Source organism: Periophthalmus magnuspinnatus, chromosome 12 (genome assembly GCF_009829125.3).
Source record: "Periophthalmus magnuspinnatus isolate fPerMag1 chromosome 12, fPerMag1.2.pri, whole genome shotgun sequence".
NCBI classification, from domain to species: domain Eukaryota; kingdom Metazoa; phylum Chordata; class Actinopteri; order Gobiiformes; family Gobiidae; genus Periophthalmus; species Periophthalmus magnuspinnatus.
In genome coordinates, this window is record NC_047137.1 from 4639712 (window position 1) to 4663966 (window position 24255).

A 24255-nucleotide genomic window follows, 5' to 3' on the forward strand; every position below is an offset into this window, starting at 1 on the left:
TAGTGCCCATTTTCTACAAAGCCCCTTTTAGTCACTTTTTTATTTTTTGAAAATCCATCTCATATTCGCATTGTCACAGGCATAAACAATTAAGATAGAAAAACCTATGTATTGGTGAGTCGGGGGTCGACCTGTAACCTGCAGGATCTGCGGCCAACCAGCGGGTGCAGGCAGCTAACCAAGCAAGTGCGGGTGGGTGGGGTCTAAACGCTAACTTGATGTTACATAATAGTCCACATAATAAGGCTCACCTAAAGCCTGTTCTGGAGCCTTGATAAACAAATGAAAGCATAAGACTTCAGTATTCACATATAATATCTGCACAAAGAGGACAACTTTATTTGTTATGCAACTGACGCCAAATGAAAACAGTGAGAGAAGAGAAAAAAGTGCATGGTGTCCTGTGTGCATGGAGCAGACAAGCTATCAACAACAGTTTTGTATCTTCACATTGTAACTACACAAACAATGCTCCAGCGGGAATGAGGCACGTCACGTATCACACATTTAAAGCTCTTCACCTGGACAGAGTCGTCCGGAGCATGCAAATGCTGTGTCAGGTAGGCTCCTTGTTCCTGCATGATCAGGCTGCTTTAGTCCCAAACTCTCTAAAAGCTGCACTATATCCTGTGAGTGTGCAATTTCAAACAGGTCCTAAATAGTTCATCTGAGTGTAAAATCGAAAAAACAAAGCATGATTTTAAAACATTATCCTTACAAAACCCTCACAAGGTGCGCTCCTGCAGGTATGACGGCAGCTGCAGTGGCACGCAAAACATCGTGTGTGGATTTAGGGGCAGGCCAGGTCCCATTATTTGAACCTATTTCTTCCGGCCAGGTGGGTCTGGTTGGATTTTAACTCTGGTCTGGAAGGGCAGGTCAGAAAAGCTGACTGGCACATCACTACTGTGTATGGATTCATGGTATGAACGCTCTAAGTACAGCAATGAAGTGTGACACATTTCTCGCTATACTTTACATGGATTAAATGCAACATAAAAAAATGAGGCTAGTTGTTGGCCTTTAGTGTTGTACTGTCTGAACTCAGCTCACAGACAGGGCTACCAGTTTGAAATAACAAATTTGCTCAGTTTGCCTTTAGTTGTACATTATTAATAATGATAAATGATAATCATCTATGTGAAGACACTGATCACATTAATGATTTCTCACAATTATCAACAATGAGCAAGGAGGGAAACAAATATCAGTATTCAGCACTTTAACTTTACTAATCTTAGTAATTGTTAAATTTCAAGATGACACTTACATCACTACATCTCATAGGAAAAGTGTCCCATTTTCACTATCCATTGACAAACCTTTTTAACAAAGCATAAATAATATACATTGCACCATGTTTCATAAAGTTATCAATTATGTAATGTTAAAGAAAAATCAACGTACATATTTTTAAATAAATCTCGGCTGCTTTGTGTGACCTTTTCACCAGAAAAAAGACTTGCTTACCCAAAGCTGCCCTTAGCTCAGGGCTTTTTCTGCCTGTAGTGTGCGTAGCCGTGGGTAGTTGCCGTGGAGCTTTGTGAGACGTAGTGAAGTGTCCACATTGTGCCGCTTTGCCATCACCACAGTTGCCCCGCAGATGATACACGCGCAGGTTTCTTTTACAGTCTTAAATCGTTGTGAAAGTGATCTCTTTTTTTCTGCCGTGTTTTGGAGTAAGAAACTGCATTCAGCGCGCATCTCCGCAGAGCTCGCGAGCGGAGCACAGGTTTTGTCACACGCACAATACTGACCTTTGAACTGACTAGGTTCAGCTTAACTTATCTAAACTTCATGTATAATGAACATATGTTTAAGATATTGTCATTTTTAAATCTATATAAATGCAAGGGTGATGAAAAAATTATTATTATTTATTATCATTATTATTATTTTAGATTCAGTTCATTGAACCGGCCTACGGGTGACTCATGTAGGCCTTGGGGGCGACATGGCGTCCACGGGCACAGTGTTGTTGACCTCTGGTCTAGTGACATCCCTGATTCTGACATTAAAAGTGAGTTAGTATTAACTTGCGCTCCATGATTCTGATGTTTTTTTATTTCCCTATTTTGTCCCTAATTTAAGATATGAACATTAATAATAGACCAATCCAGTGCCTGCTTTCAAGTAGGTTGATCTCATGTTCTTACAAGCGTTAGAAACAGGTTGACCCCTCACCACACACTTTATACACTTTTCTTACAGGTTTGCTTAGCAAAATTCTCATTCATAATGGCCAAAAAAATTCATATTATTAATCTCTCAATCTCAGTTTTATATTTTTTTAAGAATGCAGTTTATGAACAAGGATTCCAAACCACATGCTTTTATTGCCATAGGAAATACCTGTTGATTAGCAGATACCAATCCAATAATTGCAATCAGTGATTAGATCTCGATTTGAATACATTTTGAATAAATCCCCCGCCCTACCTCAGAATAACAGTTACTTTCTCATCTGATCTTACTATATTCTAAAAAGCAGAAAAATGTGTGTTTTATACGGCCCCATAAAGTTAGGTGTATATACATGACAGGTCAGAGCCGTGCCATAAGGTGTGTCTGCGGGCAGTAAATATAGTCCACCAAGGCCACGGGCTTCCCGTACCTCACTCAGTCTTAATGAAATTGGCATCAGCTGCAGATGTGAGCGACAAGTTTATGCGCCACACTTAATGATTCTCTCCTGAGATAAACAAGGTGACTCCATTATCATCTCATATAGCCGCTTCAGCAGGAATTAAACAGTTTGCTTAATGTGCACTCACACATAGGCAGGTAATCCTAATTCTATAAGCATAAAGGACTGCAATTAACAATAAGAGGTCTTCAGATTAGCAGATCAGGTAGTTGGTGTTTTTGCAGTTAATTGTTGCTGTAAACTAGATGTTGCATAAAGATAGTGGAATAAATGTGTACTATATTTTTTAAAGCTTTGTGTTTGCATTTCCTTGTCCTTAAAATTCCAAAAGATATACTACTTATAAAACTGTGAGAGGCAAGAATGGACATTTTAGACGGCATGTTGAACCCTCTGCAATACTCTGTGAAGATGATCAAAGCTAAATTGGAATCTGGGATGAGATTTAGTGAGTTATTTTATGCTTTATTAGTCCTCATAATCCAAGCGCCTAGAGGAGCAAACATCGCACTCCTGGGACATTACACTTGTCTGTGTTTGGTTACACTGGTTGAGTTCTGATTTAAAGGCGCTGGCCCGTTTACCTTCCTCCAGTCAAATTGCTGCAAAGTTGTTGCTTATTCCAGGCAGAAACACACACCTGCACTGAATCCACCAAAATACGCTGTACTAAAACCTGCAGTAATGCAAAGTGCTTTCGATTGGTTTGATAAATGATGGCTACAAAGTGGAGCAACATGTTGTTTACTCAGCTGTGGCCTTTTGGCAAGATGCTGGACTGTGCTTTTCTGACCTCCTGGCTGTGGTCTTTCTACATTTAACAATGGTCAAAAATAATATACAGAGGGTAAATACAATATTTCCCATATGTGTCGTGGTATCAGACTACTAAGAAGGGAAAAACTTCAGCTAAACTTGATCCATGATGTCGGATTAGATCACACCATTAAATGTTAAGATTTCTCACTGCAGGACACTAGCAGAGCAGCCAAGAGCAGATATTGCTTTCTGATTGCGCTGGTCTGATCCAGTGGCTTATGTTTCGGTCAGTGTCACAGGCAGAACTAGAGCATGTCCTTTTGGAATTGCGGTCAGCAGCTGTCAGAACGACAGAGTTCAAAATGTAATGCAGCCAGGGAACATCTGCACATGTTGAGTGGACAGAAGCTTTAGTCCACAAGCAACAGGCAAAAGAAGCACCCACTACCCCAAGCTTCTTACAAACTACTTGGCATCACCTATGTTAGATTAAAGATGCTATCAGCGGTCTTATAAAGTGGGTGGAGCTGGAAAACAGCACTAGAACTCAAGTTAAATAAAGCTACATCAGGCTTGGCGACAGGAGTGGGCTCTTAGCAACTAAGCACCACATAAGATGTTAAGTATAAAGTGCAAAATGAATGTAATAATGTTTGGGCACTGCATAAAAGTGCTGACCCATATCTATAATGGGATGGAGCCGCACGTGTGTGTCTGTGCATGTGAGATGTACACACCTGCACCACATCGTCAGCCATGTTATTTTTTGCCCTAGCACATTTGGATAAATAATTTTGTGTGCAGACAACACATTGCTTTATCTGTGGATTGTGTTGACAATTAATGATTATTCTTTTATTAAATTAAATGTTTATAATTATGCTGCATGGTCACATCAGTGTTGCTTGTTATACAAGTGCACAATTCATTCAAAATTTAACACCATCAACTTTGCACTTTACATAGTAAATGCTAAAAGAGAATATCAAAACAGTCAATTACCATTAAATATGGTGGTTTCTGTCAAATACTTGTTCAGATGATGGGACTGTGATAAACTAATCCTGTTCTGAGTTTTCTAATTACACAGTGTAAAGATTACCAACGTTTCACAAATGCGGTAGCAATGAAACATGATGATTTGGTGCTTTTAAAAGTCATCAGTTCCAAAGATGAAATGTCTGGCTTGTTCCTTCTGCTTTCAGGCACTCTAAGTAGCTAGTATTGTATCTGCCCTGTACAAGTTTAAGTATGCTGCATAATTATCCTCTTTGTGATGTGATCAATGTAGCCATCACATGCATATTTGAATATCCTTTTTACATGATTCTCATTTTTATTCCAGTCAAAGATGTACCAAGGTTACAGTTAAAGCCTTATGCAATAGTGATGCAGACAAAAAGCCAAGAGCCTGTTTGTCTGTCTTCTACTCCATGTCAAGGTCTTTTGGAAAGGGTTTTCATGTGTTACTTCGAACCCCCAAGAACAGCCTGTAGTTAAGAGTATAGACAAAAACTGTGAACCTAACTTTTGACTTCTTAAAAAAGTGAAATTAAACATGCAAGACCTCTCTGTCCTTAGCCCATGTGCAGCTGTGACAGTAAATAAAGCTGCAGGTATACTAACCTGGATGTTCTTCATTCTTCTCCCTGTGCAGAACGCTGATGTTTTAAACACTGCGGTGCTGACAGGTAAAAATGTGTCTGTCCCCGTGAAGACTCTGGCAGTGGAAGCAGACGGCTCTGTGACCGATGTAACCAAATACACCAGCTGCACATCCATGCAGCAGGACGTGCTCAAGGTAAACATAACTTTACTACTACTTTACATTGTCAAATATATAGATCAGAACTGGAGGGCTGTTGAAGTGTCAAAAGGTAATGTTTTGACCTTGTTTTTTATTGCTAAGGTTTATGTAAATGCTACCATCATGAATCTAAATGAGCACAAAATATTACCTTTTCCTTTGGCATAAAATGATCAAGTTGAACTTATTTTTATTTATTTATACTAGTACCTTTTATTTAGGCTTGTCAAAAAATATTGAAAAATCAGATACTAAAACTTATCAAAACTAAATACTCATTTGTGCAAGTATCAGTACATAAAAGAAGAAAAATCCCAAAAGTCACAGAACAAACTTTTACCTTGTCTGAGCAGCGCTAGAATGATCGTGAATGATTTATTATCTAGTGTTGAAATTTACATTTTATTGACATTATCATTGTGGTATTGAAATTGGTATAGAGTATCAGGCCTGTTCAGTAGTATCAACATTGAATTAGATTTTTTTGCAGCAATACTCGACTAATAATAATTTTCTCACAATTGACCTTATTCCTCCATTGTCATTTGAGTTGTATTGTTGTTGTATTATTTTGCATGGGGCTGCCGATCTAAATAAGTTCTACACACACTCCAAAGCTGTTTTAAAGCCCCCCGCAGAATAGTTGCAGTGTCGACTTGATGGTGCACATGAACATTGAACATTCTGACACAAAGCAACCTACTTTTATATTATATTTTAACTGTGAAACTTCTCCAGATTCTCCAGTTAAATGAATGAGATTTCCACTTCCCAATGGAACTGCCACCACAAAAAAGCACAGTTTGGAGCATTTAGAGACAGAAGTTGGAGGGGCTTAATAAGGTCTCTTCACATTTCAAGACATGAATGCAATGTACTGAACATGTGTAGAACATTTAGAACTTGAAAGCTAATTATAGATACAGTTTATTTAGTGTTACATTGGACTTCTTATAAGAAGTTATATATTTGGCAATATATTGGATTTTGTGTCAAACTTACTTAAAGAAGTTGCTTTGCCTACTATCTGTGAGTTAGAAAGCTGGACTGGCTCCGTGCACATCCTCTGTGGTGTCAGGGGAAAAGCCCATTGTAAACAAACCTCTTTCCCAGTCTGCAGAAATACAGTACTTAGGGTGTTCTCGCAGTGCACTGTTTTGGCATTAGACAGATGTAATTGTAGCATTGGGATCCATGATGATATAAATGTGCTTGTGGAAACTACCCCACTATGAACTGTTGTATCCCAGTGTGCTTCTGGATGAAGAACAATGCACTACAATAATGCTTCAAATGTGTAATTATAAAGGGATTTATACATTGGTTTGCAAAGTTTGTCTAAAATGACCTTTCCCTCGGCACAATAGATTGCACCTACTATTTCTTCAGTCCACTGAGTCCACTTTCTATCCTTACCATTTCTATAGTATTTGTTCTGATTGTGTTAGTTCACCATAAATCACAAAATACAAAACGTAAATTATAAAAATTTTTGACTTTCTTTTATTCTGATTCTACCATTTCATTTTGAATAAACAGAAAGAAATTCAAAAATTCCCGTCCCCATATATACTTAATCAGCAATGACTTTGACATACTCTAAAGTAGATACGGTTATAATTTGTGGTTTGCATTGTCTAAAAGCTACTTAGGGTTATGTAAAATAGCATACCTTTGGCCAGATTGTTGCCAAAGTGATTTTTTCCCCCTTTTCATTACAGTGAGCTTTATTTTTTACAGTTATTATATGTTTTAAGGCTGTAAAACACCTCACCACACACTTTATACACTTTTCTAAAACAGGCATTAGCATTTTCGCACATTTCTCTCTTGTTTAATTACTTAATAGTGACTGACGTGTATTTCACAGTTCTTCTGACCGTGCCTCTTCGTCCTGGCACCACTCCGCTGTAGTGTCGATTGAACATTTATGTAAATTTGGCTGAATGCATTCTGTACTGTACAAGAGACACAGCACGGAGGAGACTCATTACTATGGTCTACAGTCCCTTAGCCAATCAGGAAGCAGAACACAATGCATGTTTATATAATGTAAAAAACATGCAACATCGCACACAAAAAAAAATCTGCAAAACAGTGAGACCGCGAAAGGTGAACCGCGATATAGCAAGGGACCACTGTATGGCAGTTGTGGTTGAGAAAAAGATGTGTAATTATTTTTCCTTTCAAAGTGCAAAGACGATAACATGTCCTCTTATCCCCATAAATAACACTGTATGGATGTAGGTTGCCAAGCTGCATTGTACACTAATGGGTTACCAACAAGTCGACAAGGATAGATTCACACTAGTTCAGCCTTCTAGATGGATAGATATTTATCTCACAGCGTACTTAATGTGTCTACTGTATAGCTGTAGTAAAAGCAGTCCATATGGCGATACTGTCGGAGTTGCAGATCCCACCACTATGTCCACAAGCACGCTGACCTCTGGGTAATGGATCCATGTTAGTGGGGCAGTAGATGGAAGAGTCACAGAGTGCACAGAAGGAAAAGAAAAATACTATTTAATCATTAGAAAACCATGCCAGACTCTTATATAGAGGCTGCAAGGTGATGTGACGGCTTAGAATTTTTACACTGATTGATGATACAATTTTTACTTTAAGGCCAGCTTAATCCAGTTATTTTTTTTGTCACATCTGCCCCTTGCGCTTGTTGTGGGCAGTGGGACCCTTCTTAGCGCAATGGCATGCTCTGCACATTGTGGCCAAGCATTTTACAAGTGCCAAAAAAATTCAGCTGCAGACATTTAATTGCCTGAGTCAAGAAAAAAGACTGGAGGAATGGTTTTGTGTGGTTGAAAAGCCGTGTTGATGGATTCTTAAATGCAAATATGCATAGTGGCTGCACTTGTCAGAGAGAATTTATTTGGTCTCTTATTGTAACATGTATATATCATAGAGAATATGTTTTGTTATGTTTATTTTTGTGTGTAATCAAAGCTTTAGGCATTCAGCATCCAGAGCTGCAAAAAATCAATACCACCATGATAATCAATACTTAGACTAGAAAACATAAATAGGACAGAGGACAAATGGGCAAAGAAAATTGGACTAACATTTTGGAGTGAATATGTTTTGTTCCTCATCCAGGTAGATTATTCAGTTCTGACTTGAAACTGCTGATAAATAAATGTTGATATTGATAATGGATTGCTATATCAGAGCTTTAAAGAAGACATATTGTGCTTTTATCTGCTATACTGTTATAATCTATGAACCCTGTGGATCATTATGTTGTATTTTGGACATTTTGGATTTTAAATTGTAACATTTATCTAAAATTAATAGAAACAGGTCTGCTGATTTGTGGGTTGGAAAATTGCAGTGCCCAATGATATAATAGGAGTCAATTACTGACTGCCCTTTTATAATACAGCTCCCTAAACTTGATCACAACTAACTGCCCAGATCACGCTAGAGCTCAGCAGATTTTTTTTTCATTTGTGCCAAAATGACTACTACTACTGGCTGTTGAATCTTACATGCATTACCATATATGAAATTAAAATTGGGAACTGAAGTAAGTAAAGAGCAGTGGTTGTGGTGAAAATGGGGGTTGATCGGTGCATTGATGTTTTGAATAGGAGTCTATAGATTACTCAAACATGGCTGAATCACTCAACTTCAAGAGGGTAAATGAGAATGGGAAGAAAAAAAAAAATTGCAACATGGTTCTGAAAAATAGCTTTTGTACAATGTCTCCTTTAAAGAAACTACAATTATTTTGTGTTGTGAAATTGTATGTGAAAATTACATACTAATCCCTAAAGAAAGAGCATTTTCCTTAATATTGAAAGAAATAATTTTACAAATTTTAGTATTGTGGCAGTACATTTTCAAAGTTCTACTCTATTTTTAGTGGTTGTCTAAAATTTATATATGGTTTCAAATTTTCAAAACTCAGAACATGTAATCAAAAACCCAAAAATATCTTGTATTCCAGAGACAACACAGTAGATAAAATAAGCACCAAAATACAAAGAACATTGAACACACTGAAATGTAGCAGGTGCCTCTCGAAGTTCTCTCCCTGTTCAGCCTGTCTTGTTACTTCTCAGCCTGTGTCCAGCTGCATAGTTTGCCTACTAACCTGAGATTGTCACTCGGTAGAGGGTGTCTGGGGGATAAGAGCCAGGGTCATTCACAGATGTCAGAGGGGAGAGCTTCTTCAACAGTTCTACAAAGGTTCACTTCTGCTCACTTTGGAAGTCATGGCATTCGGATTGTTCTCACCTCTCCCCATGCTCGCCCCCCGCCTGCCTCCCTCACTCCAGAGCACTCTATTCTCCAGTCTAGTGCTCTCCAATTACCTCTTTAGAGCCACTGGTTTGTTAAGATAAGTGAGGCAGTCGAGGAGATAGGCCTCCAATCTGAAATAAAACACACCAACTGCTGTGCCTCACCTCATTGCTCTCCACAGCACAAGCTGGAACGGTCCCACCTACAGTAGAGCTCAGCAGGGATAGGCCAGGGCCATGCTCATTTATATTCACTCACAGCAAAGCAAGCACTTAAGTTTGACTATACATATAGCACATATAGCAATTGCACAAGCAAAGCTGAAACGCATGCATACATTTTTTTTTCCCCCCTTTTTTAATGAATTCTTTACTAAAATTCTCATCTTTACCTTGGAAGCACATAGCCGAACCTTTCTAGTATTTTCTAGTCATTTTGCATTGTGTTTGTTTGTTTTGTTGTGTTTGCACATTTCGTTCTCCAGACCCTGTTGCATCTGTAGGTGCAGAAAAAATAAAGAAATACACACAAACATCATGTTGAAATGTGCGCCACAGAACCTCTCTTCAGTCCCCATAAAAAAAAATGGATGTCTCTGCTGTCTCAAAGTGAAATATTAGCTTTTATATTTATTATTGTCTAGGTAAATTGGTTCAAATGTATTCTTATTTACAGTTACAACTTTCACATTTCTCATCATACTTTACTGTTAAGGTATTAGAAATCAATGCAAATGATGGAGATGTCAAAAAATATTACTTTCACTGTAAATTGTGACCAAGGATCCCCCAGTATGGCAATTATCAATGTCTGATATAAATGTAGTCTACACTCTAAAAGTATTAAATATATATGTTAAATATTGTATAGAAAAAAAAACAAAAAACTAGCTGGGTAAGCAAGACCCCTCCCTTACTTCCTGTTCAAATTCAGGAGTGTCTGGGACCTCTCCAAATAACTACAAACAAAAAACTATATAAAACTTGAAGTATGTGTGTTACTACTAGCTGAAAACATTTCTTCTAAAATATCCACATATTTCTCAGAACAAAATCAATAACTTCTCTTACCTCAGCTTTGTGCAGCTTTAAGAGAAGTCTGGAATGTTTCTCATTTCAGTTATTTTGCCCATAATTAATCAGCCATGTTTGTTATGAACATAACATGGGTAACCTGCCTGTCAATCAACTCCATCTGGACTCGAGAAGATAAAGTAAGGTCACCAAATAATAGATATAGGTTTTTGTACAGTGTGGAAAAATAGTGTGGTCTTGTCTGGTAAGGAAAAAATACTGTAATATACTGGCTGGCTCATTTCTACAGTCAGTTGCTTTGTGATTTTTTACTTTTGCACTTTGTCAAAAATTTCTCCCAAAACAACAACAACAAAGTTTGCAGTGCTTGGCCTGATCCTCCTCCTGCTGTGTCTTTGTTTTAGGTCTCGGAGCGCTGTGACTATGTCTATGTGGATGGTAAGGAGACGATGGGGAGGAGCTCAGTGATGGTCAACTTCACTTATGGTTTCCTGAGCGCACAGCTGGAGATGAGAGTGTGGATGCCACGTCTGCCCATGACTATCCAGATAGCCGACCCAGAGCTGAGTCAGATCAAGGGCTGGAGAGTTCCCATCACCACGGGCAGCAGGAGGTAAGGCCCGCCAGCCTGGAGATAAAGGAGGACTGTCTTCTGTTGAAACCCAATTATATAAACTTCACTTGTTGTTATTGTGAAACTTTTGCTTAAATGTGCAAAGTTTGAAGTTCTCTATGTTCGTACCAAGCACAATACATTGTTTCATGGAAAGGCAAGGAGACTTTACGATGAGAGAAAACATTCTTAAAAAAAGCTAAACTTAATGGACCTCTATAGAGACGTATTTATACTGTACCTCATTATGGTATTTTACAAGAACTAACTATACTAATCAATGCACTGGTTCAATTCACACATGACAAACTTTACCATAGTACAAGTACTAGAATTGTACTTGATCCCTTTTAACCTCCTGAGACCTGGCGTCCTCATATGTGGACAACAAGTTTTTTGGCTTGTCTAGGCCACAGTGCAAATTATTAGATGAAGAATAACAGCATACAAGAACAGCAACAATGTAAATATATTATATATGTTCATTTTTAACAGTTTAGAATGTTGTTTTTTCTTCCTGCTCCTGTCAGCAGCTCTTCACATGAGACACATTGTTCCAAGAGGCATAATTGTTGTTTCTCATTTCGTTTTTACATTCAGGACTAATGTTGCTGTGTTCAGGGTCTTAATAAATAGTTTTTGCAAATCATTATTCAAATGTTTTATCAAAATGAGTAAAATGTCCACATATGAGGACATTTGATTTACATATTTTTTTCTCAGAAACTACATAATATAAAAAGATAATTCTTTGTATTTAGACTCATCAGGTCCCAGCCAGCTCAAATAACAAAAAGAAATTAATAAAGCATGTCATGCAAGAGCTCGGGTCTGAGGAGGTTAAAATGGACAAATAATAATAAAAATAGCATTTCACACCAAAAATAAACATTCTCCTTATTACCACTAAAACAAATTGTAAATGTATGCTTAAATGTAAGCTTTTAAAAATACCATGATTTTTCAAACCTGCATACAAAGTTTGTATCATGGAATAATAATTTCGTCACTGGCAGTTGTTTCTTCATGACACAGTGTCAAAAAGGGAATGCAGCCAGCCATGAATGTGTTTTGTGAATTAACAGACAAGGCTAGAGCAGGGACAGCCCTGGCAGTCCGGAGAGAAAGGTTAGCCTGGACTCATTCAATACGTACAGTAAAGTCATTACTTTTCACTCAATACTACAATAACTACAGCTGCTGCTTTTCTCTGGGGTAAAAAATGTCACTGGGCTTTTCAGTTCTCATAACACCCAATAGAGTGATTCAGGCACAACCAAAGTTACAGAATGTAGAATGTGAAAACTGTGTATGGTTACTATTGGTAAAAATGTCAAAGATACAACTGCTCTTAATCAAAGTTCTCTGTTGTTGCTTATTCAGTGCAGTAAAGTAAAATTTCCCTTGATATTATTTTAGCTGGGTTCAAAACACCATATTTATACTAATACTAATACTTATATTAATACTAATACTAATGCTACTGCCGCTGCTGCTACCACTACTACTACTACTACTAATACTAATACTAAATACATTAGTCATTCACTCCACACTCAGTGATGGTAAGGTAGTATTATAGCCACAGCTGCCCTAGGGCAGACTGATGGAAACAAGGCTGCCAGTCTGTGCAATCAGTCCCTCCGACCACTACCAGCATTCATGCACACATTGTATTTTTTACTAGACAATGTGGATGAAGTGTCTTGCCTAAGAACACAATGACAATTTTTGCCACTGGCGCACCTGATGTTCCCAGCAGTCTTCCACCCAAGCACAAACCAGACCCGGTCTTGCTTAACTTCTGAGATCTGACGAGATCAGGCTTTGACAAAGAGGTTTGGTCACAGTTTAATTAGGGCTAACGATATTCTCATATTAATTAGCAGCTTAGCAATCTATTTAGTGACTGAAATATGAGTATATCATGATAATCATGGTATCAAGCTCCTAAATATTATTATTTGATTGAAAAATATGTAAAAACACATCTTCTTCTGGCTCTTTGCTTTAAGGGCCACTACATATAAGATATTAATGTTTGTCAATCTCGCTTATCACTAATTGATTTTTTTTCTTTTGAACAATATTGAATTCAGTCGGTATATTAGGCTCTTAAATTGACCATGTACTCTGTAAATATGATAATGATGTTTATCTGAGCCTGTTGTGCGATGCCTGGCAGAGCACAAGTGATAATGAAATAATCAACACTACAGTATGGAAGGATTGCTCATTCCTCCTTTGACCCGCTTACCACACATAACAAACAAGTCTCTGTTTGTATTAAAAGTTTACAGAAGTCTATAACATTTGTCAAAGCAGGGCTTTGACAAAGCCCTCCTTTTAATTAATGTACTACGATACAGCTGAACCCAAGGTCAACTCACTGATTATGAAGAAAGAGGCTATTATAGACTGCACACGTTTGTAGTTATATTAATTAAGACTTGGTACATGCATAGAGTTCAATAGGGGCTGAACATTTTCAAATATTTAATGACGATTACTTAGCTGATTCTATGAACGACATTGTAGAAAGAAAGATGCCACCTACTTGTTTTCATAGAAATGTTATTGCTTTTCTTTGAAAGTCCCGCAACAGGACATTAAACTTATATTTTTGGAGCTAAGCAAGGAGCCATTACCAGGCAAAGTTATAAGTCAGATCTGTGCAGAGCTAACTGTAAGAATGCCTATTTTTGAAGCTATTTTTGGGCAAAGCAAATATTTGTGATTGAATAAATACATGATGATTTAATACCTACTGTAAGACTTTACAGGCAAAACAATAACATCTTCATAGAGATTAGCAGGTGGCAGATCTACCAGAAAAGTTACATAGTGCACCTTTAAACAAGCATAATGTTTTACAAGGAAGGCATTTTTTATTCCTGTTCTGTTTTTGTGGATTTCTCTCAGGTCAAACTGGGACAGCGAGGAGGAGGAGGAGATGAGGAAGGGCAGAGGCTGCATGCTGCAGTACCAGCACTCTCCCATACGAGTGCTAACTCCTTTCATAGCCCAGTCTGACGCAGAAACCCTACCTGTACCTCCGACTCAAGAGGAGCCCGTGGAGTACTTCATGGGACCAGACTGGCAGGTACTAAGTAATAAGTAGAGAATTTTAGTGTCAAGTTTATACTGAGAAGAAACATCACAATTTTACAATTATTCATAATTATTAACACCATGACCAAACAATTGTGAAATTCTTAATTCACTTCCTATCGTATCATATACCGTAATAAATCTCCATTTTTCTAGTATGTGACCAGCTTAATGAAATCAAATTTTCTGACTAATATCACTCTCCTCCGGTGCCATATCAAGTGACAAGGGCGGCCATGGAATAATAAAATAATGTTAATGTGATTTTTTTGTTTTTGTTTTCTGTGACTTATAACACCAATTAATCCAGACTGGACTGACTTGCAATAAACAATTTTGGCCAAGAGTAAAATGTGTGAATGTCAGAATCAACATCCATCCATTTTCTTGTGGTTATCCGGGGCTGGGTCACGGGGGCAGCAGGGACTCCCAGACTTCCCACACCCCAGACATGTCCTCCAGATCCTCCGGTGAGACCGCAAGGTGTTCCCAGGCCAGCCGAGAGACATAGTTCCTCCAGCATGTCCTGGGTCTTCCTCGCGGTCTTCAGGAGGCATCCTGAATAGATGTCCGAGGCACCTCAGCTGCCTCCTTTCGATGTGGAGGAGCAGCGGCTCTACTCCGAACTCCTCTCATGTGACCGAGCTCCTCACCTTATCTCTAAGGGAGCACTCAGCGACCCTGCGGGGTCAACCCATTTTGGCCACTTGTATCCCCAATCTTGTCCTTTCAGTGATTACCCAAAGCTCATGACTATAGGTGAGAGTGGGAACATAGATTGACCGGTAAATCAAGAGCTTTGCCTTTCGATTCAGCTCCTTCTTTACCACAACAGACCGATACAGCAACCGCATCACTGCAGATGCTGCATCGATCCACCTGTCAGTCTCACGCTCCATCCTTCCCTCACTCGTGAACAAGACTCTGATATACTTTAACTTGTCCACTTGAGACAAGGACTCATCACCCACCCAGAGAGGGCAGACCACCTTTTTCCAGTTGAGAAACGTGGCCTCAGATTTGGAGGAACTGATTCTCATCCCAGGTGCTTCACACTCGGCTGCAAACCACTCCAATGCCTGCTGCAGGTACAAACTCGATGAAGCCATCAGGACAACATCATCTGCAAAGAGCAGAGATGAGATCCTATGGTTCCCGAACTGGACCCCCTCCAGCCCCTGGCTGCGCCTAGAAATTCTGTCCATAAAAACAATGAACAGAACCGGTGACAAAGGGCAGCCCTGGCGGAGTCTAACTTGTACCGTGAACAGGTCTGATTTACCGGCAATGTGAACAGAGCTTCTGCTCCGGTTAATTTTGAGGCTACCTCAAACCGACAGTTTGTCTATAGGCAGTTTATGTACAATTTCACCCAGTAGTATCAATTCTATAACTGCCCACTTTGCATCTGTCTTCCAGGTGGATGTGACCAGTCTTGTGCACAGTTCTGTGAAAGTAGCAGATCCAGAGGTCGCCAGAGTGTCTGATGGTGTAATCCTGCAAGGACGAGCTGTGGGCACCACCACTGTAATGGTCAGTCCTAAAGCACCATGCTGTGAGATGTCCATATGTGTATTGCTACATTGCACCTGATGTCATTAACATACCCTGGGGGTGTGAAGCTAACTAGAGGCAATGCTCTATCTAAAGCTCTGTTACCCAGTTTAGACTTTAGAGGTTTTTTTTTACAGGATTTGACTATAAATAAATGACTTAGCCAGAGCTACAACAGGTGAGCTGATTTTGTAGTGTTAAACAAGTCACTCTCAAATAACGTTACAGTCAGAATCTAGCTCGCATTAGTCAAATGTTTTTTTTCAGTTTTCATCTTTTTTTCTGTTGAAAATCAAACCTAAACCTGACTATGAACCCTTGTACTGATCTCATTCTCCCAAAAAAGTGTTATTTAAATCCATTTTGTATTTTTTTTCTGAAGTTTGTTGTGCTTTTTGCAGGTGGTATCCCCAGTCACTTCCTCTGTGCTGGCAGAGAGGACCATCAGGGTAGTGGATGATAAAGTCAGTGTGACAGAGCTTGGTGTACAGCTGGTCTCGGGGCTTTCTCTGTCTCTGCAGCTCAGCCCCGAAGGCAACAGGGCAATAGTCGCCACGGCAACTATCCGGGAGGTCATTACACAGCTCAAACAGGTGGGTATAAAAGTGTCAAATATGTGTTCACTGGTTGGAATTAGAGAGTTATAAATGCAATTATACTGTATACAAAAAAGTAAGCAAGAATAAATATTGGGCCTAATTGGATATATTCTGGAGTATTAAGTTTTGAATGTGTTTGACATGGTTTAGTGCTTTCATTTATGACACCCATATCCTCAACTTTGCTATACCCACTTTGCTATCAAAAAGTTAACAAGAAGCATGTTTTATGCAATGGACATATGTATCTAGTATCTAAGTGTAATGAAATACGCCAGAATCATGTCACTAAGACACGATTCTGTTTGGTGTTGCAGACATAGCCACACATCATAATGAATAGCTGAATAATGCCACAGAACACAGCTTTGAGCAACAATGTAATTTTTCACACCATGAGAGCCCACAATGTCTTTTATTCCAGCTTATAAATTATGTCAGTGTTTTCTACCTACCTCTCCTACCTTCACAAAGATATTTTCAGTTAAATGTTGGATATTATTTTCACTGTATATTGACGCTTTTCTTTTTGATTATTTATTCATGTCTGTATTATCTATTAATAATCTTTTGTCTATTCCAAAAAGCAAGCCTCTGGCAGAATGTTTCTTTGTGTGTGAGTCATGCGTGTAAATAAGTACTGCCACATAAAAAATAACCCAACCTAATATACTCCCTACTAGAGCAGTTGCTGTTGTTTGGATAGAAACACATTTTTTTTTTTTTTTTTTGGCACCAACAACTATCTGTAAGCAACAACTAACTGCCTGGTAAATCCATAAAAATCTCCAGTAACACTTTATACTACTACTCTGTACTACTCTGCTATGGCACATCTACAACACATTTATACATTTTTTCTAATAATTGTTAATTAATCATGTACGAAAAACTACTTACTCATTAACAAAGGTTTAATAAATCATTACACAGGGTACTAGATTTTACTATGTGAAACTTTTACTTAAGTATTTTGCACGTGTATGTGTACTTTTACCGAAATGACAAAAATGCATTGCTTTTTCCAACACTGCCTGTGCCATGCTAACACATCTTTATAACCCAGCTATTCTCACCAATAGCACTGCAAGTTTGAGTAAGACCTAAATGTAAATGTACTTGTCACCTCAGACCAAATGCATGCAACATTGACCTCAGGAGTGCAATATGTGAGTTTCGATTGTATTTGAAACTCCCACTGTGGCGCCCTGGTGTGTAGGAGAGCGAGGCAGAGGCATACAGTGTACAAGCATGATCATTTTAAAAGCTCCCTCACACGCTTAGCCTTGGCAGACTGCCCATGTATACTCCAATTCTTCTGCTACAGTGCGGACCAGCAATTAGTCCAATCTGGGGGGACAGCTCACTTACTACACTCTCTCACTGTGGCTGCTCTGTCACTGTCAATAAGAAACTATTACAGCCATGCCACCGCTGATGACCAGCCGATTCTGTCTGCCATGGCAAGCTGTTAATGTACTGCCTCGGGGGTCTGGGAATGTTTTCAAAGCAAATATGGGTTATGAGAGTTAGCCCAGTGGCTTACATTAGAAACAGGAAGGGGGTCATAGTGTATTAATGTAATTGGACTGGCTAATTCAGCTCCTGGCACGACCCATGTCTTTTTGTTAATTTGCTGTATTAAACTCCCTTTATCCACTTTGCCTAAATTACTTTCCCAGCAGTGATTTCGCAGAATTATGATCCAGGCTGCATCCCACAGAGTGTAATCATAAAGATATTAGCATTCATTTTGTGTTATTAAGAGTTATTGGGTTATCACTGAAAAAGGGAAAGTAAGCTAATGATTTTTGTTGCGCATTGACCTGTTTTTCTTTGTAGAATTTTTTTTCTTCTATTAAAGAAAACAGTTTATTTACTGAATGGGGTATTTCAATAAGACTTCAATTTCTATAAACAAAGTAGGACTGTAGTGACCCGTATGAGCTTTGAGGGCTCATACGGGTTGTTTTTTTTTTTTGTTGTTGTTGTTTTTTTGCCCCAAACACTTTTGGTAGAAACCTTTTTAACAGATTTTGATGATTGGCCAAATATCCCTTGCATTGCAGAACAGAGGTGCTTTCAAAGCTAAATTCAAAACTTTAAATTGATAGCAAATTGATCAAGTTTTACTTTTCCAAAGAAACAAAAAGAAGGGCATCTGTGTTGTTGTTGTTGTTGTTGAGTCCATGGCTGAAGAAAATTTCAGCTTTATTGCTTCATTTTTCCTCAAACACATTTGATATGAGTTCTATTTTCTTTGTATTTCGATCCTAGGAAGCAGTGGTCACCTGCTGGGTCCATTTCAGCGATGGGGCGGTTGTTCCTTTGGACCTGTTTGAGCGCTCTCTCTACTCCTTGAGCGTCAGCACTCCTGATGACAGAGTGGCTACTGTACGCCGCACCCCACAACACACATTTGTACTGGCTCAAAGTCAAGGGGAGGGCCAGGGTGCGCTGGTCCGTGTGGAGCTGAGGATCTGTGAGGACTGTCAGAAGTCCAAGAGGAAGAGCAAACTGGTGGTGGGCACTGGTCTGCTCCAGATTAACTTTCCGAGTAACAGCATATCTGCAGATGAAGATGAGATAGGGATAGGCACTGACAGCGTTAAAGGTTCCCCATCAGAAGTGGTGGGCGAGATTAAAACATCCCAGCGTGCTGTAACAGATGGTGATAAGCGCTTGTTTCAGAGCACAGTAACTGATCCAACCACTCCTGTGGAAATAACCGCTTCCACCATTCTATCCACCAGATCTGTGCTGCCACATGTCATATGGATCAGTAATACCAGCAGGGCCACCAGAGCCACTACATATGCTGCAGCCACCACAGTCACAACAGTTAGCCCCACACTCAATACACCACAGAGTATCACCAAGCCCACCACAACAGCAGCAGTAACAGTGAAAGAAGGTGGCAAAAGCTTCGGTAGTATGGTTGAAAAGTCTGATTTACCTGCTAACAAGGACATAACTAAAGCTGAGCTAACCCCTAAGAAGGAGCCACCCAGATCCAAAACTCCTACTTTTATCGAAAGTGATCTGATAAGGACATTCCGCTCCATGTCTGACATAGAAATAGGCATGTACGCTCTGGTTGGAGTATCATGTGTGGCCATTTTAGCTTTCCTGCTCAACTGTGCTTCTTACACCTTGTGCTTTCGTAATCAGAAGACACCTATACAGGCCCCGCCTCCTCCCCCAGGCGACCCTAAAGATCATAAGCATGACTGGGTGTGGCTGGGGAGCGGCAACAACCACCACCGCAACCCACCACCGCCAGGTACTCCAGCCCCCGTGGGTACGCTGAAGCGAGAGCGCTCTCTAGAGTCACGCCATTCAGTTGACTCAATGGGACATCACCATCATCATAACATGGAAAATAGCATACCGACAGTGACCATGCCTGCTATCCCAGAGAGAACTGCCACACTGGGGAGGTGCCGTACAACCTCCCAGCAGCAGTTACCAGGCAAGCCCATCGACCCCATGGCTAACCGCTCAGCCACATTGCTATCCACACCACACCGTACCGAGCCGCTGCACTCGCCAACCAGTAAGAGAAACCAGGTCCAGTTTACCACCTTCACCACACTGGACATTAAGCACTTGGCTGCCCTGAAGAAAAATGGTGTAGACCTAAATTGGGCTAACCAGCAGGTGCAGCCACCCCCACCACCTCCAGAACCTCAGACACCCCTCCCTGACATGCCCTGGCCTGTAGTGACACCCGTGGGAGAGCCCCAGTGAGCAGATTGGAACTGGATAATATGTACCAGAGCTTGTGTCCAAAAAGGCTTTTGTAAATGAAATGGAAAAATAAATTGTTTCTGGCTGATGTGTTTATTGACAAAGACTGTATGAATAGAATGTGTAAATAATCACTGTAATGACATTTAAATACAGTGGGAAAGAAATACATAATATATTACAGTGACAGCAGTTTGAAATGTTGAAACATTTTTATGTGAAGATTTTTTATGTACTATGACAATAATACAACAATATTGTAAATAGTCCTATATTTATACAGTGTTATTCTCTGCCTAACTTATACTTACTTACACATGATTCTTTGGTTTTTGTACACTCTGACCTTTTCTTTCCTCAAACAGCAGATGTATTTCTGATTGTCAGGGTGAATGTACTAAAGCAGGGTGATTTCTTGTAAATGATTCTATGTTTTGTTTCCAGCTTTTCTTGTTTTAATATTTGAGTCCTCCAGAGAATACCTGAAGAGTGTGTGCAATTTGTCAGACAATATGCAGCGTTTATTAAGTTACTGGCAACAGTTTTACCATATTCTGGGCTGGATTTATTCAAATCAAGTGCGTGTTATGCAAATATAGTCAGTGCAGACTTTAAAATGGACACTTTTTTGAATTTCTTAACAAAGTTACCCTGGCCTTCCTCCTCTCCAGGGGAGTTTGCTACTCCAGATTGTCTATTGTTGGCCTCCCAAAACAGGAATGCAAATTTCACAGTGACTGATTTGTATGTGTAAATGAGAAACTATGATGCCTTTTCTATGTAAAACACCTACTTTTAACCAAACTGTGATGTATTTCCTACACTGGCCTATCAATAAAGACCTAATGGAGACAGTGGATATTAAGCTTTTGTTGCTCTTTGTTTTCTGAGCCTTTTGAAAAGAAGAATAGGCTGCATGACAAACACAGAGGGAATGGTTTGGCTTAAAGGCTCAAGCCCATGAATCATTGAGATTAAATTATGTTTAATCACCGCTGAATGTGATTTTGGCCTGATGTCATAATATACTAAAATGTCATTCTGACAGAGACATATTTGATGTGCTCTCCAATATCGGGACGTGCTGCTGCAGCGGTTTTTTCTATGTGCTCAAAATAACCAGGACTTGGAGACATGGAAAAGACAAGCAAGAGAGAGAAATTCTCATTTTGTGCCTTGTGCCAGTGTCCTCCAAGGAAAACATATTTTATCAATTTCACAGCTTGCATAAGATAAGTCTGAGCCCATTTGTCTCTCTTCCTCCATCTCCCTTTCCCCTCTTTCAGCATGTTTCTGCACTGAGCATCAAAACACAGCTCAAAATGACAGTGTTGGAGCAGCTGCATAAACAGTGTCCCCAGCTCACATAGGTCCAGATAATCTGATGGCCCACACCTCTGGAGCTGTGCTTCCTCACTGCACAACACACACACACTGGACTGACAGGATTGATAAAAGCAATTTTAATAACTTCCTCCTAAATTCTGTACCTACGGCCTGGCTTTTTGTGTGAGTCCAAAGCTTTAGTCATTCCAGTCAATTTATGGTATCTGTCCTGCAACGATAGGAAGAGTAAACAAACTCTCTGAGAGATAAGCACTTTTTCAAGGCTGTCTCAGGGATGCATCATTGGCCAGCAGCTTTGATTGCAGCCTGCTGCATCATACAGGACACACAATTTAAAAGTCCACATTTCTATCGTTTTCATGGGGACCAAAAGACTGCAGTGTTGACATCTGTACTGATGGCTGAACCTTTATAGAAAACGTTCAGGTGAATATTCTTACATATATTACAGAGCGTCAGAGCATTATAAAATACATGTAGCTCTCGCTGTCTTTTAAAGCAGAAGAGGAGAGTAGACTTCTTGGTGTCACTGCAGCACCCTGGGCTGTAATCTGGAGCATCAGCTCTCTATTGACAGATTTAAGGGATTGGGGTCATTGTGTGGAAGGATTAGTGTGCATTAGTGGACCCTCTCTATGGTACACTCCTCATAATGTAGGCCACTACAGCCAAGGGCATGAGCACTACATGCCTTTGACAGGTTAGACACAGGCTCACTGCTCAGTGGGGAATGGAGTTGACTGGTGTGATGTAGGAGCAGAAGTCATGGAACTGCAGCAGAGAGTGAGGGGAAAGAGGGGAGTGAGGTGAAAGGGGGGGGGGGGCAGCTCATTAAACTAAGATCTGACTTTCTTTACTGTACTTCTGCTGTCTCTGTCAGTCTGTGACAGTACTCTCTGTGCTTCAGAGATAATGTCACAGATTTTTACACAAGTGACAAAAGCAGACACCAATTTCCCTGTGTTAATGAGACACACTGAAGACAACAGCTTAGACATGACAGGGGGATGAAAGGACCAAATTGACTCAAAAGGAAATCCAACCTGATGAAGCTGTGACTTGACAGTTGGAAAATGAGTTTGATCAAAATAGTTGCTAAAGATGATTTTTATAACCACATTTTAGTGGTAATTTTATTTTTTGCTGTTATTTCTTGTTTTTATACAAAAGAACTGAGTGGCATAATGTGGCATGGTCTTGACATGTCACTAAAAAGGAAATCATTCTTACAATGTTTTTCTTTGAGGTTCTTTATCAGTTCTACTGCTGATCACATTTCATATTTATGTTACAGTTGTGTTACAGACCACATTGCAGTGCCATTTTTAATCCATTTACAAATAGCTTTGGCAACTTCTGTGTTTGATTTCAGTCCATAAAATAATGTCAAATTTGTGGACTCAACTGGTCAAATTATTGGGCAGAAACCAGCTGCAGCAGTTTGATGGCCAGAGATGTATTTTTGCTGTTTATCAATGCTTCTGCAGAACGATCTTTTTTTTTTTTTTTTACTGAAGACCTTGGAGTAAACAAATGCATCAGAAATCCTAAATGGGATTACACAGCTGTGGTGCAGATTAAAATAGTCGGAGGGAATGGAGGAGCAGGCGCTTTCACTTTAATCCAGCCACAGATGTCCTGTGTGTGCACATCACCAAAGAGTCACTCACAGATTCTACTACAGCTCTGGTTCAGACCTATTCTACAGAAATGCTTTTAATGAGACGTGATACAACAGCCAAATATTAGACACTAGGGGAAGACTACTCTAATTGCAAAATCTCAATTATATTCTTTTTTTATTTCTTTTTTTCTAATCATTCTAATCATTATAGTTTTATGCAGTATGATGGCAACATCAAAATGGGTTTTAGTAAATGTGCATATGACAGTTCATCCATGCATCCATCCATCCATTTACTTCTGCTTATCTGGGGCCGGGTCGCGAGGGCAGCAGTCTCCCAGACTTCCCTCACCCCATACATGTTCTCCAGCTCCTCCGGTGGCACCCCAAGGCGTTCCCAGGCCAGCTGAGAGACATAGTTACTCCAGCGTGTCCTAGGTCTTCCCCAGAGCCTCCTCCTGGTGGGACATGCCTGGAACACCTCCCTAGGGAGGTGTCCAGGAGGCATCCTGAGCAGATGCCCAAGCCACCTCAGCTGGCTCTTCTCGGCTTGTAGGAGCAGCGGCTCCACTCTGAGCTCTTCCCATGTGACTGAGCTCCTCACCCTATCTCTAAGGGAGCGTCCAGCCACCCTGCGGAGGAAACCCATTTTGGCCGCTTGTATCCTTTCGGTCATTACCCAGAGCTCATGACCATAGGTGAGGGCAGGAACGTAGATTGACCGGTAAATCGAGAGCTTTGCCTTTCAACTCAGCTCCTTCTTTACCACAACAGACCGATACAGCGACTGCATCACTGCAGACGCTGCACCGATCCACCTGTCAATCCCACGCTCCATCCTTCCCTCACTCGTGAACAAGAGCCCGAGATACTTGAACTACTCCACTTGAAGCAGAGACTCACCACCCACCCAGAGAGGGCAAACCACCTTTTTCCAGTTGAGAACCATGGCCTCAGATTTGGAGGAGCTGATTCTCATCCCAGCCACTTCACATTCAGCTGCAAACCGTCCCAGTGCCTGCTGCAGGTCCTGGCTCAATGAAGCCATCAGGACAACATCATCTGCAAACAGCAGAGATGAGATACTGTGGTCCCCAAACCGGACCCCCTCCGGCCCCTGGCTGCGCCTAGAAATTCTGTCCATAAA

At 40.0% G+C, this 24255-nt stretch overlaps 2 protein-coding genes across 2 annotated transcripts in view; both read left to right on the plus strand.

Annotated features, from left to right (window-relative positions):
• Positions 1–20995, plus strand: part of si:dkey-1d7.3 (transmembrane protein 132D) — a 39497-nt gene extending 18502 nt beyond the window's left edge. Inside the window, exons 5-10 of the mRNA XM_033976401.2 lie at positions 5064–5207; positions 10915–11123; positions 14046–14226; positions 15654–15767; positions 16190–16381; positions 18665–20995. Coding sequence (XP_033832292.2) covers positions 5064–5207; positions 10915–11123; positions 14046–14226; positions 15654–15767; positions 16190–16381; positions 18665–20137 — 2313 coding nt within the window. The 3' untranslated portion in view covers positions 20138–20995. The remainder of the gene's footprint in view (positions 1–5063; positions 5208–10914; positions 11124–14045; positions 14227–15653; positions 15768–16189; positions 16382–18664) is intronic.
• LOC117379502 (WD40 repeat-containing protein SMU1) overlaps positions 1–24255 on the plus strand; it is a 218067-nt gene that overhangs the window by 102717 nt on the left and 91095 nt on the right. The gene's annotated exons all lie outside the window — the stretch shown is intronic.